At 48.6% G+C, this 15,487-nt stretch overlaps 1 protein-coding gene across 1 annotated transcript in view; it reads left to right on the top strand.

The window, feature by feature from the left end:
* Positions 1 to 15,487, top strand: part of EXOC6B (exocyst complex component 6B) — a 191,683-nt gene that overhangs the window by 113,141 nt on the left and 63,055 nt on the right. Inside the window, exons 19-20 of the mRNA XM_083188828.1 lie at positions 6,107 to 6,248; positions 12,907 to 12,980. Of these exons, the coding sequence (XP_083044954.1) occupies positions 6,107 to 6,248; positions 12,907 to 12,980 (216 nt within the window). The remainder of the gene's footprint in view (positions 1 to 6,106; positions 6,249 to 12,906; positions 12,981 to 15,487) is intronic.

The following is a 15,487-nucleotide window of genomic DNA, read 5'->3' as shown; positions in this document are numbered from 1 at the left end:
GCTGTCCCTTACCCTACAGTCTCACCCTTACAGCATACAGTATGTGGAGTCATCCATGGCTGCAGCTGCTCTCCACCCCATAGTCTCATAGAGGTGACTCCGAGGACCGGACCTTCTGATTGAGGGGAAGCTCTGGCATATCCATTATTTCAGTGATAAGAAACCCTCCAAGTCCAAGAAGATTGGCAATGAGTGTGATACTGGGCGTGCCTTTTCCATGTATTGCTACATACGATCATTATATGATATTATATCCAGATGGTGTGCGGGGTAGACAGGTGATGGCTCTTCTATATGCTGTATACTGTGGGAATGTCATCTACTACCCCGGTCACTGAGTCCTGCGTTCTCGCCATAGGCCGCTGCTGATGCACACTCAAGAATGCCGGTGAGTAGCGGGCGTGCTGCTTGCTATGTGTACACGAGCAGGCGGCCCTGGGGAAGGGCTAGTATACCTGCATGACGTGTTGCCACATAACAGAAACAAGTGTTGTGCATGGAGTGTTTGCCCTACTTAATTCAGGACATCCGGTCCTGTGCTAGCTGATACCTCCGAGTCTAACGTTACTGCCGCCATGTTGTAGGCGGGGCCTGTGTTATGGAAATACATCCTATATTATGCAATGATTAGCCCGTTCCGTATACCGGTCAGCCACTCCGGGCCTTGTATGGGCCGCCACGCCCAATGTTCCCCTCTGATCCTTCAGAGGGATATGGTCCCTAGGTCAAAACTATGATGGTCGACACGTGGAATAGGTTGACGCAGCGAAGGTCAACAAAAGAAAGGTCAACAGTCAAAAGGTCAACATGGGTTTTTCACGTTTTTCCCCCCGAAACAGGCGGTATTTCATCCACTAGGGCGTGGAGGGAGAATAATATAGGGCCCGAAGCATGTCGAGTGCATTGGTAAACTAATACGGTGTCCATGGCGACTTACTTCGAAATTTGGGACAATTTTTTTTTTTTAAGGTTCCTGGCCATCCCAGCGATCTCCGAGCAGGAGTGAATACCCGGTTTACTTCCACGGCGCTGTGCGTATCCGGCAATTAAAGCATGTATAAGGACAGTGTACGCCATAAGCTATCAGTGTAGCTTGCCCAGACCAGAGTTTTATCACAGCAGCATGTCCACTGTGATGGCATTGGACGGAGAGCAGCCAATCAGTTCATCAGTCCACCTAGTCCCAGCATGCTTTGTGTGGTCACCGTAACGCATAGTGTGTGGTGTATAACTTCTCAGCTGAGTGCCGACCATCCTGTAACATAACACGTGTGTAACACAATGATAACCTGACATTGTGAGTATTACCTCCTCGTGTGGGGGGAGGGGGGGGGGGGACAGAAGAGGCGTCCGTTTAACTGCTCAATGTGAATGTACTGTCAAGAACAGACAGGGGCTCGCTAATGTAATAAATTGTCAGGAAAGAAAGCGGAGGAGGGGGCGGTAATTAAGTGCTTCTCATTTTAGTCATCAACAAAGCAGGAGTAATGAGCTAATAATCATTTATAGTCCTATGGAGAGCTCTCAGAGTATTGGAGTCATACAGGAAGCCGTCATTAGAAGATAAATCACTATATACAGCTAGTCTGCATCACTGGGATACTGGAGTCTCTCTGCCGAGTCCTGGGGACTTCTCGTTACCTCTTACGGTGGGGTAATAGTACTACAACTCCCAGCATTTCCTAATGTGCAGTCCCACAGCAGTTGGAGTACCCCAGGCTGCCGAACTGTGGTATCATATATATCTCTTATATATTTAGCCAGATCTGTCAGTCTGTGGCTGTGTGTATAATGCTGGGCGGAGTCATAGAGGGAAACTCCGCCCAGCGTTATGCACACAGATCTGGCCTAATATATAGGAGTTAGGCAGTGGGGCACAGCAACATGTACAGAAAGTACATAGGGGCTGCTGTATGTCTATTGTCTGTGTGTCACCAAAACACTGCCATCTGTTGGCAGCAAGTGAAACTACATCTTTCTCTCTTACATTAGCTACCTTACTAGCTTTCGAAGCATTTGCGCTAACCGGCCTAATTCCATTCCATATGTGATCTATGTACAATAACAGATTGTCTGTCTGTGAGAAGGACCAGGTCAGAGGAATGCACTCTGCAAATACCCCAAAATGCTTCTTTATTTAGTGCCGCGTCGTGCGCCTTTATTTTGGTGAACGGTTTTGATATTAGTAACATGTCCGCAGGAAAAGGACACTTGTAGGCAATCGTTAGCTGTAAGCCCCTCGTTTGGTAATTATCCTTTGAAAGGATTTAATGTTAATCATGCAGAACCTAGACGAGGATGGAAAATTGGGGTCATTAATGTATCTACGTGGAGTCTGCTGTATGAGAACGTGGTTCCTGGTGCACTCATTATAGGAGAACGTGCTTCCTGGTGCGCTCAATATAGTAATGCTCCTATGAGTAGTTTGCCCTCCAGTGCCGGTCTCGCGCGCCCACCACCTCTGCTGGCCCTGCGCTCCTGGCGGCCCTGCTCGCCCCACACCCCTGCTGCCCATTGATATTTCTATGTGGCGTCTGCTGTAATGAGCTGAATGTTCATTATTGTAATGCTCCCATGAGTAGTACACACTCTGCCAACACGATTTCCTCCTGCCGGCCCTCATGCCCCTTTACATGTGAAACAATGCACATAGAATCCGGCTCAGCGCTGTCTGGGAAAGGCGAATTTCCAGGTGACAAGCACATAGGATATCATTGTGGTGGTTCGATCAGTTTCTTTGCTGTTTCCTTTGGCATGTTGGGTGGATTGACTATGTTTGTGAGGAGACACTGCCTGGAATTTGGCATAACACAAGGTGTAATGTGCGTAGGTGCTGCCTAAATCACTGATATTGATGTTGCTAGGTGACCAGCCTGATACAGTAAGTGCCGCAGAAGGGCTCAGCAATGAGGGATGTGCATTAAACCCAAAGTGCAGATCGTCCTTTGCAGATTGTCCTCCTGTGAGCTAGCAACCAGTGTCCAGCCTGACAGCAAGGAATGGGACATCCGTCCCCCAGTATGGTCCTATCCTGTACATTGTCTCCAGATTAACAAGTGTTTATTCCATCCGTCAGGGAGTTGGTGCTTTTTGGGACAGTCCTTGTGGAGAAAGCTGCTTTTCACGTGTCTCATTTTCTTTAATTTATAGAGCTACCGCTCTATAGCTTCCCCACCTCTCCCCACACATCGGTGTCATTCAGATTTTGTAATAAAGCAGGAAATAGCAAGTAACTGTGCATGTGTGCAAAACCATGCTGCACTGCAGGTGGGGCAGATGTCAACATGGTAGATTGTCAGCCTAAAGTCTCTGATTGCTGAACAGCAGAGTTGCATAGGAACTACCGGCTCACTCATTCTAGGCGTCTCGCTGTACGTAGTGTATTGAGGCAGGGGATGTATTTGCTAGATGTGGTCATTATGTTATGGTGACAGTACAGTTCCCTATAGAACTGTATATAACCGAGTTCTAGAACTTCAGACCTATACAATTACAACTATATGCCTCAATGAACCCTTCCTTAATCTTGGTGCCGGTTACTCCTCAGGTAAGGGGTCATGCTGGGCGTTGTAGTCACACAGCTGGAGAACGCATCTTCAGCGTCCAGAGGGGACTCTCTTCCTCCAGCGCAGGCCGAGATAAATGTCACATCACTGAGTACTAACCGCTGCTAATAATAAAACAAAGATGCTACATTGGCTGGAATGTTTTACATTTGCGAAAGGTCAAGTACAGCAGAACTTCATCTGGCGATGGGATTAATTAGGCACTTGGCCGCAGTTCATGTATTGTCTGTGTGTGTTCTGCTCCCAGTGATATCCGTGCACTACAAGTCACACCAGGTCCCAAGTAACCAGCAGCCGCTGCCAGGAAAACTCCCATTGTACACCGAACGTATGGAGAGCCACATGTGTCTCCAGTCTCTTGTGATCTGCCACTGAGGAGGAAAGAGTAATAACAGCTGTCGTGGTACTGGGGAAGCCCGTCTTGTTTACTGGGCCATGTCTGCTGCCTCTGGAATGCTGCAGTATAGCTAGTTACACCTGTATACACATCCCATGTCAGCTGACTGGGCCGGTGGTTGTATAGGTGTGTATTCAGGAGTATTCGTTGCTTAGAACGGTCGGGATCGGGAGGAAGGCCCCATCTTGTGTCATATTTATCTGCGTGACCTCCTGATACCATAGATGCCCGGACACACTGAGCTGTACAGTGCCCACAGGGGGTGAAAGTGGGTAACCCTGCCCCTTCCACTATATAAGTCAGTCTGTGCCTTTCAGCTGCCCCCATTCTCCCTCCGCACATGTTACTGCCCCTGTCACGTGCAGCCTTGTACCCGACCGTCGTCCTCTTGCTGAAAAATTGTTAGTAGATCTACTGTATATATGGAAATGAGCAGCATATACTTGGCCTTATTGGTGGCTTTGCAATGACCAGAGTAAATACAAGCTGCCTGAAAGGTACCCCCTTACCCCCTATGCCCATCTCACTGTGTGGGGCACGCCGTTAATAGCTGGTGCGGCTTTTGTGGTGGTCATTTCAGTCTTTCATGTACTAAGCCCTGATATTTGAATCATTTCTATATTGATCTTTATTTTAAGTCCAAAGTTTGCCAGTGACCATCTGGATGACACAGAGGAGGATTTGGAGAACGTCATGTGGTCAGATGAGAGCAAAATAGAACTTTTTGGAATAAACTCCACTCGCCGTGTTTTGAAAGGAGAAGAATGATCAGTGGCATCCAAAAAACACTATACCCCCTGTGAAGTATGGGGTTGGAAACCTTATGCTTTGGGGATGCTTTTCTGCAAAGGGGACAGGACGACTGATCCGTATTAAGGAGAGGATGAATGGGGTCATGTATCGTGAGATTTTGCCCAAAAACCTCCTTAGCTCAGTAAGACCACTGAAGATGGAACGTGTCTGGGTCTTCCAGCATGACCATGACCCCAAACACACCGCCCGGGCAACTAAGGAGAGGCTCCGTAAGCAGCATTTCAAGGTCCTGGAGTGGCCTAGCCAGTCTCCAGACCTCAACCCGATCAAAAATCTGTGGATGGAGTTGGAAGTCCGTGTTACCCGGCATCGGCCCCAAAACATAACAGATCTAGAGAAGACCTGCATGGAAGAGTGGGAGAAAATACCTGCTACAGTGTGTGCAAACCTGGTCAGGAACTACCGGAAACGTCTGACCTCTGTAATTGCCTTTGAGAAAGTTGTCTGAGAACAACGAAACGCATCAGTTTAACCCTTGTCTGGACATTGGATACCATGTTCATTCCCCTTGAACCAGCTACCCCTTTTTTCCCCCACGATCTCATCACTTCCAACCGGCACCCCCAAACTGGATGTACAAATAGGGTAAATCAACCACCTGCTAATTTCTGGAGCCTTCTATCCGTGAAGTGAGGTATTTCCATCTTGCCCACCAGTGGAATCAGAGACCAAGGCCTCCAGCAGGAACAACCAGAAAGCCACAGTACAAGCTGAACCCGGATCCGCCAACCCTCCCACAGCCCCTCCCCTCCCCCCCCCCCCCCCCCCCCCTCTTTCAACGTGGGGACTACAAACCCGATCAAAAGGGTAGCACCATGTCGGAACAAGCGGGACTAACATAAGTATCCATTGCTTATATTAACTTTCATTATTGACTGTATGCCTAATACTTCTCTCTTAAGTGCAATATCATTATGTTTTATGTAAAATTTTATGTGCATCTATATTATTAGTTTTTATTATTATTCGTATTTGATGTGTTAATTAAATGAATTCATATTTTGTGATACCCAATTGATCAAATTTCTTTCAAATTTATCTTATAATAACTGTAAACACAATTGACTGTTACAGTATTTATACCAATATTTTGGGCGCTCCACACACACACACACACACACACACACACACACACACACACACACACACACACACACACACACACACACACACACACACCCCCCCAAATAACAACCCACCCGCCAAGCGCCTTTATCACCTGGTGGTGATTTGCCTTTTTTTCTAGCAGCAACAGTAGTATTGGGAGTACCTCTGTGCAGGACCCTGGTGTAACGTGCGCACTGCTGTAACTCGCTCTTCTGTCTTGCAGGGGAAGGTTGCTCAGACAGCCTGTATGTCCGCCTGCAAACACCTCTCCACATCCCTGACACAGCTACTGCTGGAAGCAGAGGTCAAGCAGATCACCATGGGGGCCTTGCAGCAATTCAACCTAGATGTCAAAGAGTGTGAAAGTAAGATGCGCTTACTGTCCTGCTTACATGTTACTGGCTGAAATGTACTTTTGTGTGTGCCCGCAACACGTTATGTGACTCAGTACCCCAAACCGCAACTAGGTATGCTGCGCACTGATTACTGTGACTGTGCATACGCTGTGCGCGCACTTGCCGTGTCATGGTTGCCACGAATGAAAGGTCCTGTGCAACTCTGTTAGCGTTGTGCATCTTTTTTGTATATTGGTGTAGTTCTGTGAATAAGACGCACGAGCAGACTTCTGATTAAAATGATATGCAGCACGCCTTTATTCTGTGTGCGGCTGCAGCTGTATAGGCATATGAAACATTACAGTGTAGCATTTCATATGCAGATACAGGCGCGGTTGCACACAGAATATAGGCACGCTGCATATCATTTTAATCAGTGTAAGCTGCTTGTGAGTCCTGATCATTTTGTAAATTCTAAAAAGTTCATGAAATGATGCTTAAACGTGCGAGGAGGCCTGATGTGAGTGAGAGATCTGTATTGTCAGGCGCTGCGGAACCCTTGTGGCACCATATAAACAATATAATAATAATAATCTTCTCTGGCACCTACAGACCTTTGCATATGCTCACTAGGTCAACACTGTGAAGATTAACATACATTAGGTCGACACTTGGAATAGGTCAACAATGGGCAGGTCGACAGTCAAAATGGTTGACATGAGTTTTTCAATTTTTTTCCCAAAATAGGCAGTATTTCCTACCTTACTACGTGGAGAGAATATAATAGCAGTGCCCATGTCGACTTGCGTCAAAATTCTGGCACACAAAAAAATGAAAAACTTGCATAAACTCCTCACTACTAGCGACTGCTTCTCCATTACTGACTGCCCCATCACTAGGAGGCCGGCCTCACCTCTCCCAGTGCCAATGCATAACCTCCTCACCAATAGCGACTACTTCTCCATTACTGACTGCCCCATCACTAGGAGGCCGGCCTCACCTCTCCCAGTACTAGTGCATAACCTCCTCACTACTAGCGACTGCTTCTCCAGTACTGACTGCCCCATCACTAGGAGGCCGGCCTCACCTCTCCCAGTACTAGTGCATAACCTCCTCACTACTAGCGACTGCTTCTCCATTACTGACTGCCCCATCACTAGGAGGCCGGCCTCACCTCTCCCAGTACTAGTGCATAACCTCCTCACTACTAGTGACTGCTTCTCCATTACTGACTGCCCCATCACTAGGAGGCCGGCCTCACCTCTCCCAGTACTAGTGCATAACCTCCTCACTACTAGTGACTGCTTCTCCATTACTGACTGCCCCATCACTAGGAGGCCGGCCTCACCTCTCCCAGTGCCAATGCATAACCTCCTCAGTACTAGCGACTGCTTCTCCATTACTGACTGCCCCATCACTAGGAGGCCGGCCTCACCTCTCCCAGTACTAGTGCATAACCTCCTCACTACTAGTGACTGCTTCTCCATTACTGACTGCCCCATCACTAGGAGGCCGGCCTCACCTCTCCCAGTACTAGTGCATAACCTCCTCACTACTAGTGACTGCTTCTCCATTACTGACTGCCCCATCACTAGGAGGCCGGCCTCACCTCTCCCAGTACTAGTGCATAACCTCCTCACTACTAGTGACTGCTTCTCTATTACTGACTGCCCCATCACTAGGAGGCCTGCCTCACCTCTCCCAGTGCCAATGCATAACCTCCTCACCAATAGCGACTACTTCTCCATTACTGACTGCCCCATCACTAGGAGGCCGGCCTCACCTCTCCATTACTGACTGCCCCATCACTAGGAGGCCGGCCTCACCTCTCCCAGTGCCAATGCATAACCTCACCAATAGCGACTGCTTCTCCATTACTGACTGCCCCATCACTAGGAGGCCGGCCTCACCTCTCCATTACTGACTGCCCCTTCACTAGGAGGCCGGCCTCACTTCTCCATTACTGACTGCCCCATCACTAGGAGGCCGGCCTCACCTCTCCCAGTACCAGTGCATAACCTCCTCACTACTAGCGACTGCTTCTCCATTACTGACTGCCCCATCACTAGGAGGCCTGCCTCACCTCTCCATTACTGACTTCCCCAACACTAGGAGGCCGGCCTCACCTCTCCCAGTACTAGTGCATAACCTCCTCACTACTAGTGACTGCTTCTCCATTACTGACTGCCCCATCACTAGGAGGCCGGCCTCACCTCTCCATTACTGACTGCCCCATCACTAGGAGGCCGGCCTCACCTCTCCATTACTGACTGCCCCATCACTAGGAGGCCGGCCTCACCTCTCCATTACTGACTGCCCCATCACTAGGAGGCCGGCCTCACCTCTCCATTACTGACTGCCCCATCACTAGGAGGCCGGCCTCACCTCTCCATTACTGACTGCCCCATCACTAGAAGGCCGGCCTCACCTCTCCATTACTGACTGCCCCATCACTAGGAGGGCGGCCTCACCTCTCCATTACTGACTGCCCCATCACTAGGAGGCCGGCCTCACCTCTCCATTACTGACTGCACCATCACTAGGAGGCCGCCTCACCTCTCAATTACTGACTGCCCCATCACTAGGAGGCCGGCCTCACCTCTCACAGTGCTAGTGCTTAACCTTCCCTCTATCCCTTCTGCATTTAGTACACCAAGTAGCAAAACTTAGGACAAAGTCCATAATGCGGATATGAGGATACCTTATGCTTTATCCGCGAATTTGCTTTAATTGATATCTGATAAGTAAGCCTAAAGGCCCCCATACACTACGGCAATTTACATGCAATTTGGGCAATTTACATGTGATTTCAACAATAAATCGCATGCACAGTGCGCAGATTCCATGTACATGACAAGATATGTAGTGCGCGTTCCCGTACGCATTGCATCGCACCTCCTCGGTCGTACCTGCTGCCAGAAAAATCCGTCTCCGCCTGCCGGGTCTTCAGGACCGCATGCCACTTAACCAGAGACATCACCTCCTATCCCCGCTCCCTCCAGGCTCCTCCCACTCGGCGGCAGCAGCAGTAGCTGCGAGGACACCAGCCGCCTCTGACAGGAGATAATCCTCCTGAGCCTGCTGCTTCCACTGTCCACCAATGCTTTATTATATTTATGACCAACATCAGCCTGCCACCCACAGCCCAGGGGTGGCAGGGACAGCCCCAGGCTTCAGTCCGGGAGAGGGGGACTTCTTTATTGGGAGGGGGGTCCCCACTCCCCCAGGGACCCGGCCCGGGCTGACCAGCCAGGGTGCTCATGCTTTGGCCTGGGGACCTTCTGTAAAAAGTGTCCCCCGGCTGTGGCATGACACCGCTGGCTGTTTAAACCCGGTTTTGGTTTTTGAAATACAGGGGACCCCTACTCCTTTTTTCCCTCGTATTTTAGGAACCAGGACCAGGCCAAGAGCCTGGTGCTGGTTATAGCTGAGCTGGGGGACCCAGGAGTATTTTCTGCTGAATTACCGGCCAAACACAGCAATACGGCAGAGATTTATTTAAAAGGCCGATTACGGCTGATCGCGTGTGTGACCAGGTACGACTGGGATCGGCCGAAAATACAAATGGACAATACAGCACATTTTACTAAGCTGCCATATTCTCCAGGTTCTTAGTTACAGCGTTGTCATGGCCCTGACACCAGTGGCCCTCCCAGGCAATGTTTGTGTTATTTGCTGGCTTTGTATGCACGCGCGGCTGACCGATAATCGGTCGGACTCGCTGCTGGACCCTTCCTTGCTCTAGTCCCCTCTTCTCACATGCCCCAGGTCTTGTGTTCAGCAGTGACTGTTACCTCCACTGACTGACACTGCTTCCTCCTCTGCTACTCCACTGACTGACACTGCTTCCTCCTCTGCTACCCCACTGACTGACACTACTTCCTCCTCTGCTACCCCACTGACTGACACTACTTCCTCCTCTGCTACCCCACTGACTGACACTACTTCCTCCTTTGCTACCCGTTCCCTGGGATTCTTACACCTATATCTAATACAGCTTTCAGGGTCACACCTATTCCCCACAACTCTCCCCTGCTTGTAGTGGCCGGTGATTAACATTTCCCTGGTACAGGGGGACAACAAAAGCGCCTGATATTATTGTTTTGTTCCTTATAGCAATTTTAACTGTATCAAATAATGGCACTCTTTACCTAGCACGGCGGCCATCGCGGGCATTGAATGCACTTAAAAATCGGGTGCGACGCGACCGACGCGATGCCCGCAATTTCCCATAGGGAACAATGTTAAATTTCTCAATTGACCCGATTTTTCTGTTCAATGCCTCAATTGACCCGATTTTTTCCATAGGAAACAATGTTAAATGGCCCACAGAGGCCAAATAGCCACCCTGAAGTGTGAAATGATCGTGGGGTGGCGTTAACAATTGTGGGGGCCATTTCACACTTCAGGGTGGCTATTTGGCCTCTGTGGGCCATTTAACATTGTTTCCTATGGAAAAATCGGGTCAATTGAGGCATTGAACAGAAAAATCGGGTCAATTGAGAAATTTAACATTGATCCCTATGGGAAATCGCGGGCATCGCGTCGGTCGCGTCGCACCCGATTTTTAGTGCATTCAATGGCCGCAATGCCCGCGATTTTTTTACCTGCGATGCCCACGATCAAAATCGTGGGCGCTGTGCTAGGTAAAGAGTACCCAAATAATTTTTTTATTTTTATGGTAAGAAGTTAAAGTTATTTTTTTTATTTTTTTTTTGCATGTGGACATGTTTAAAAGTAGGATCCATGTACCCAAATCTTTGCAAATACAAAGCACAATTAGTCCACTCAGTAATAACAGGAAAAGCCTCTATTCTCCAACAAGATGTTAGTGTATTGGACTGTCCTAAGTCGCTGTGAATAGATTTCTATTCGGAGCACCATAATGATACACGCGAGGTCTACGTAACGCGCATTAAGCGGACAGCCCAGCAGTTGGAGTCCGGGATCTCTTCTCAGACCGGTATCGGGGGCTGTGACTCTGGGGGAGAAACCTGCAAATCTGTTGCTTCCTAATGATTTGCTTCGAGAGAGCGCACGGCCATGCTCAGACATCGCAGAGCAGGTGCTGTCAACCTGACCAGCAGGGGGCCCTGACCTCTGCCACCCAGCCAAGGCCTCCTCTGTCACCGGTCCCCGGCAGGGATGAAGACAGACGATGGTCATCCATCAGTGTCAGGCGTAGAAGTGAGCAGTGAATAGGAGCCGCAGATAAAACTCTGATTCCTTTTCCTGTGTGAAGCAGGAGGTTTTGTTGTCTGGCAGCTTCTGTCTTGTAATCTACTTGTTTAAAGATTTACAGACTGCAGTCCTGCTGGAGGAGGGGGGTGGGCTGTAGTGGGGTGTTGTCCGTCTCTCCGCTGCCCTGTCCTTGCCTGTCCAGCTCTGCCGTCACTGACAGGCCCTGTATTGGTTCTAGCAGGGCCATCAGCTTATATTAATGAGCTACCGTTTAGTATTCAAAACATTTGAATTTTTAGTGTAATGTTAACATCCAGGTTTGCAATAAAGTTATTTTGTACTGTACTGACCATGTGATCTCATCCTGTGCTGTTTCTACGGCAGCCATGGGAAGTACTGGCGCAGATTTCCCATCAGACCTTTAGTGTGAATTGATGTGGACAGTCACCCACTTTTTTTTTTACCAGTTGCGATTTGTGTGAAACCACCATGTTATATTGCGCTGCACAGTACGGAGCTAGCATTCCACAGGCCGCATCACAGTGTGTACTTAGCTATGTCCAGAGCGCACCTTGCATGTACTGTTCCGCCTCATCATGTTACCGGGAACAAATTGAGGACGATGAACCGGGACGGAATCCAGGGCCCGGCCTCCCCTATCACACATTCCAGCACCAATCACACGGCGGCACTAAGAGACACTAATATCTGCCCTATTAATGCCCACAAATCCGGCAAAGCTCTCCCCTGATCCGCCAGGCCTCTGCAAATTCTCATCCGGGGGAATATTATGTAGAATGCGACAGCGTCGGCTGTGAAAGGACATCACGCTATACAGTGCACATAGAGAGCCCCTTTCATCCCTGCCCGGGATAATATTACAGCGGAGACCATGTAATCATCTTAGAAAGCCGCTGTGCGAATGCACGGGGACCCCCGGACGTAACGCACCGTAACAGATAATGGAAATATGCAGGCGGAGCACAATCGGCGCAGTTATTTATTATTGATAAATACGCATGGGGAAGAGGTGACAGCCATGAAATCGCAAAATTCCGTCTGCGATATACAAAGCTCTCGGAACAGAAAGAACTTTTCACAGCCGAAGATGTTATTGTGGAAAGGGGGGGAAAAGGGAAAGAAAAAAAAAAAAACTTTTTTATTTTGTTCTTTCCTTTTATCCACCAGCCCTGACAATGCCACCCCCACCTCCAGCCATCTCCCTTTTAGATGTCTGTCCATAGTGTGAAGCCCGGAGTGGTCCATGGGAATAGATTTCAGGTTGAGACAGTACAGTTTCCTTGCTGTCAGGATGGTGGAATTAATGGTGTTTTGATGACACAAATTTTGAAGAGCAGACAATGAGCATGAAGGCAGAGGGACATCGCTCCTTAGAAGCTTGTTCCTCCTCTCCCCCAGCCTCCCTTGTCCTCGCTGTCATCCGTCTGCCAATCTTCCTGTCCATGCTTATTTAAAGGCGCTTTTCATGGCCTGTTCTTTCCCACAGGGTTTGCCAGTTCCGGACCAGTGCCTGGGTTCCAAGGGGACACACTGCAGTTGGCCTTCATTGACTTAAGACAAGTAAGCCTTTGTTGTTTTTGTGTTTTGTTTCCCTTTTAAGATGTGTGACTGAGGGCCCATGAGGTCTCAAGGAGCGAGAGAAGACAGCGAGAAGGAATGGGAAGGGGTAGGGGGGCCGCTCCAAGGAGGGGGCGAAATTACATTCGAGGGATTAAACGCCAGAGACCTACGTCTCCTTCGCCTTTCAGGGCTGTCAGGTCGGGTTCTCTGGCCTGTGCGTTGATGGGACGCCGGGGAAAGTGAAGCTCTGGCACACCTTTTCCTAAAAAGCTGACCCCGGCCTTGTTCAACACGTATCTGACTTTTAGCAGGGCGCTGGGTATCTGAGTGAACTGTTGAGACTTTAACGCTAAACAAAACAGGTTGGGGGGGGGGGGGGGGGGCAGCCGCCCGTGTTCTCACGGCTGCCAAATTACAGCAGAGAACTAGGAGACGTGCGAGGGGTAGAGACGGAGCTAAAAGGCACTTTCTCCATATGGGGGTACAATGCTACACAGATCATACTCACAATTACGCACATACATTACCATTTGTGTATATGTAGTGCAGAACGGCTCCATATATTTAATAGTCGTAGGTTGCAAACGTCCCTGACCGTTTGTGTCATTTCTACCCTGCCCCAGCTACTGTCGGTCAACTTCTAATAGCAACAAACCTTTCCGCCACGAAGCGGCAAGCCGAGTGCTGCCACTCGTAGACCAATAGTCTATCCTCATCCGAAAACTGCTCAACGGAAGCTCTTGGGTTTGGTTTCCATGGCCAACCAAACTTCAGATCACCATGTGCAGGAGAGATGGTGATGTGACAGTTGGTGATACAGAGGGCAGCTGCTGGTGACCTGGAAACCGTGCACTGTGTGGGGGCCCTGAGGACCGAGGCTGAGAACCACTGCAGTCTAATGGCTACGGGGAGAAAAAAATCCCACAACCACGTTTCAAAGACTACTGGAGCGTCTTCCCAGAAAGGGGTTAGTGGATTGCCATTGATCGAGACAAGAAACAGGGATATAGTCCGTACATTTTTTTACTCTTTATTGAACATTACAGGAATTAAAGATTCGGTTTTGACCTTTACCTTTTTCAACAGATGAAACGTAAATGCCCAAATTCCAGGTGTAGCCACCTATCAGAAAATGAGCACCGCCAAACTGGTTTTATTAAACAAGAGCTGTGTTTTACCATAGAACGCCTACCGGTCATTGTAACAAAACACCCATAGCTAACACACAAACCCATAACATGGATCTAAATGGGGTGTACACACAAGACCCTGCGGTTTGGACTGAGCCCCTTGAGTAATAAAGATGTGGTTAGCCACAAGAGATCGGAAGGCTAACTACATCCTGCCGAATACACAGCCGGACGGGTGATAGCGCCGCTGTGGGGCAGCGCATCGCTATCGCCCGCTCTGTACACACTGGGCGAATCTGCGTTACCTTTTAGGCAGTTTTGACAATGTAGTATAAAATCGCCTGGAAGAATCGCCCCATGTGTACACGGCATTAGTCCTCTCTTCTATGTGTATAAAGTGATCTGTGCTTCCCATTTATGTGCTGCACCGCGGGTCTCAGGCCGAAGACAGGATGTAGTGACCGCACTATGAACGCCAAGTGAGATAGTCCTCTTATCATTAATGATAACAGAAAATACAGCCAATAAACACAGCAAGGTCACAGGCATTTAGTGCATAATAATGTCTGGTTGTGCCTAAAGTCACATACACACGGGTGATTTTCCCTAGCCTACATGCTGAGCGATGCAGGCTAGGGCAATTGCCCTTGAGCTTCCCTGTGGCCAGATTGCCCATACACATGTAGCGATATGTTGTTTGTTCACTAAGGAGCGATTTATGTGAAAATGAAATTACTGATAAATAAAATGTAGCACATTGCAGCTTTATTTATGCAGGATGCGCAGAAAGACCGCATTCAGGGGCAGGTATATTAAACCTGGTGAAGTGATAAAGTGGAAGGTGAGAAGGCACCAGCCAATCAGCTTCTAACTGCCGAGTAATAGGCCGGGTTTGAAAAATGACAGGAGCGGACTAGCCGGTGGGTTTTCACTTTCCTCTTTATCACTTCACCAGGCTTAATATTTCTCAGGGTACGTACCAATGTTTGATGACCAGTCTCAGTTTTGTCAGCCTCTGTATGGTGTTTCCTAGTCATTCTTACGTTCACTTGTAATATTAATGTAGTGATATTAATGATTATTGCTATAATTCTGGAACCTTGAATACATTTCCTTGAGTTGGGTTTCAGCCACAGCAGAGTCCGGGTTTTTCCATAGGACACTACTAAATTGTGACCATGACATTTCAACTTTCAAAGGTAGTGGGTGATGGCTCTCATGTTGTGGTGGTAGGGCTTCCTTTCTGTATTGTGTATTACCAAAGCCAAGACGGGTACTCCTAAAATATTCATTGCCATTGTGCTAGGCTTGTTCCATATTAAACATAACTGAGTGAAGTAAAGAACCCTGTATGTGATTCCAGTGGCAAAAAAGAAA

Source organism: Crinia signifera, chromosome 1, assembly GCF_055691185.1.
Source record: "Crinia signifera chromosome 1, ASM5569118v1, whole genome shotgun sequence".
In the NCBI taxonomy this organism is placed as follows: Eukaryota; Metazoa; Chordata; class Amphibia; order Anura; family Myobatrachidae; genus Crinia; species Crinia signifera.
The sequence above is the reverse complement of the archived record's forward strand: the minus strand, read 5'-3'. Positions and strand labels throughout refer to the sequence as shown.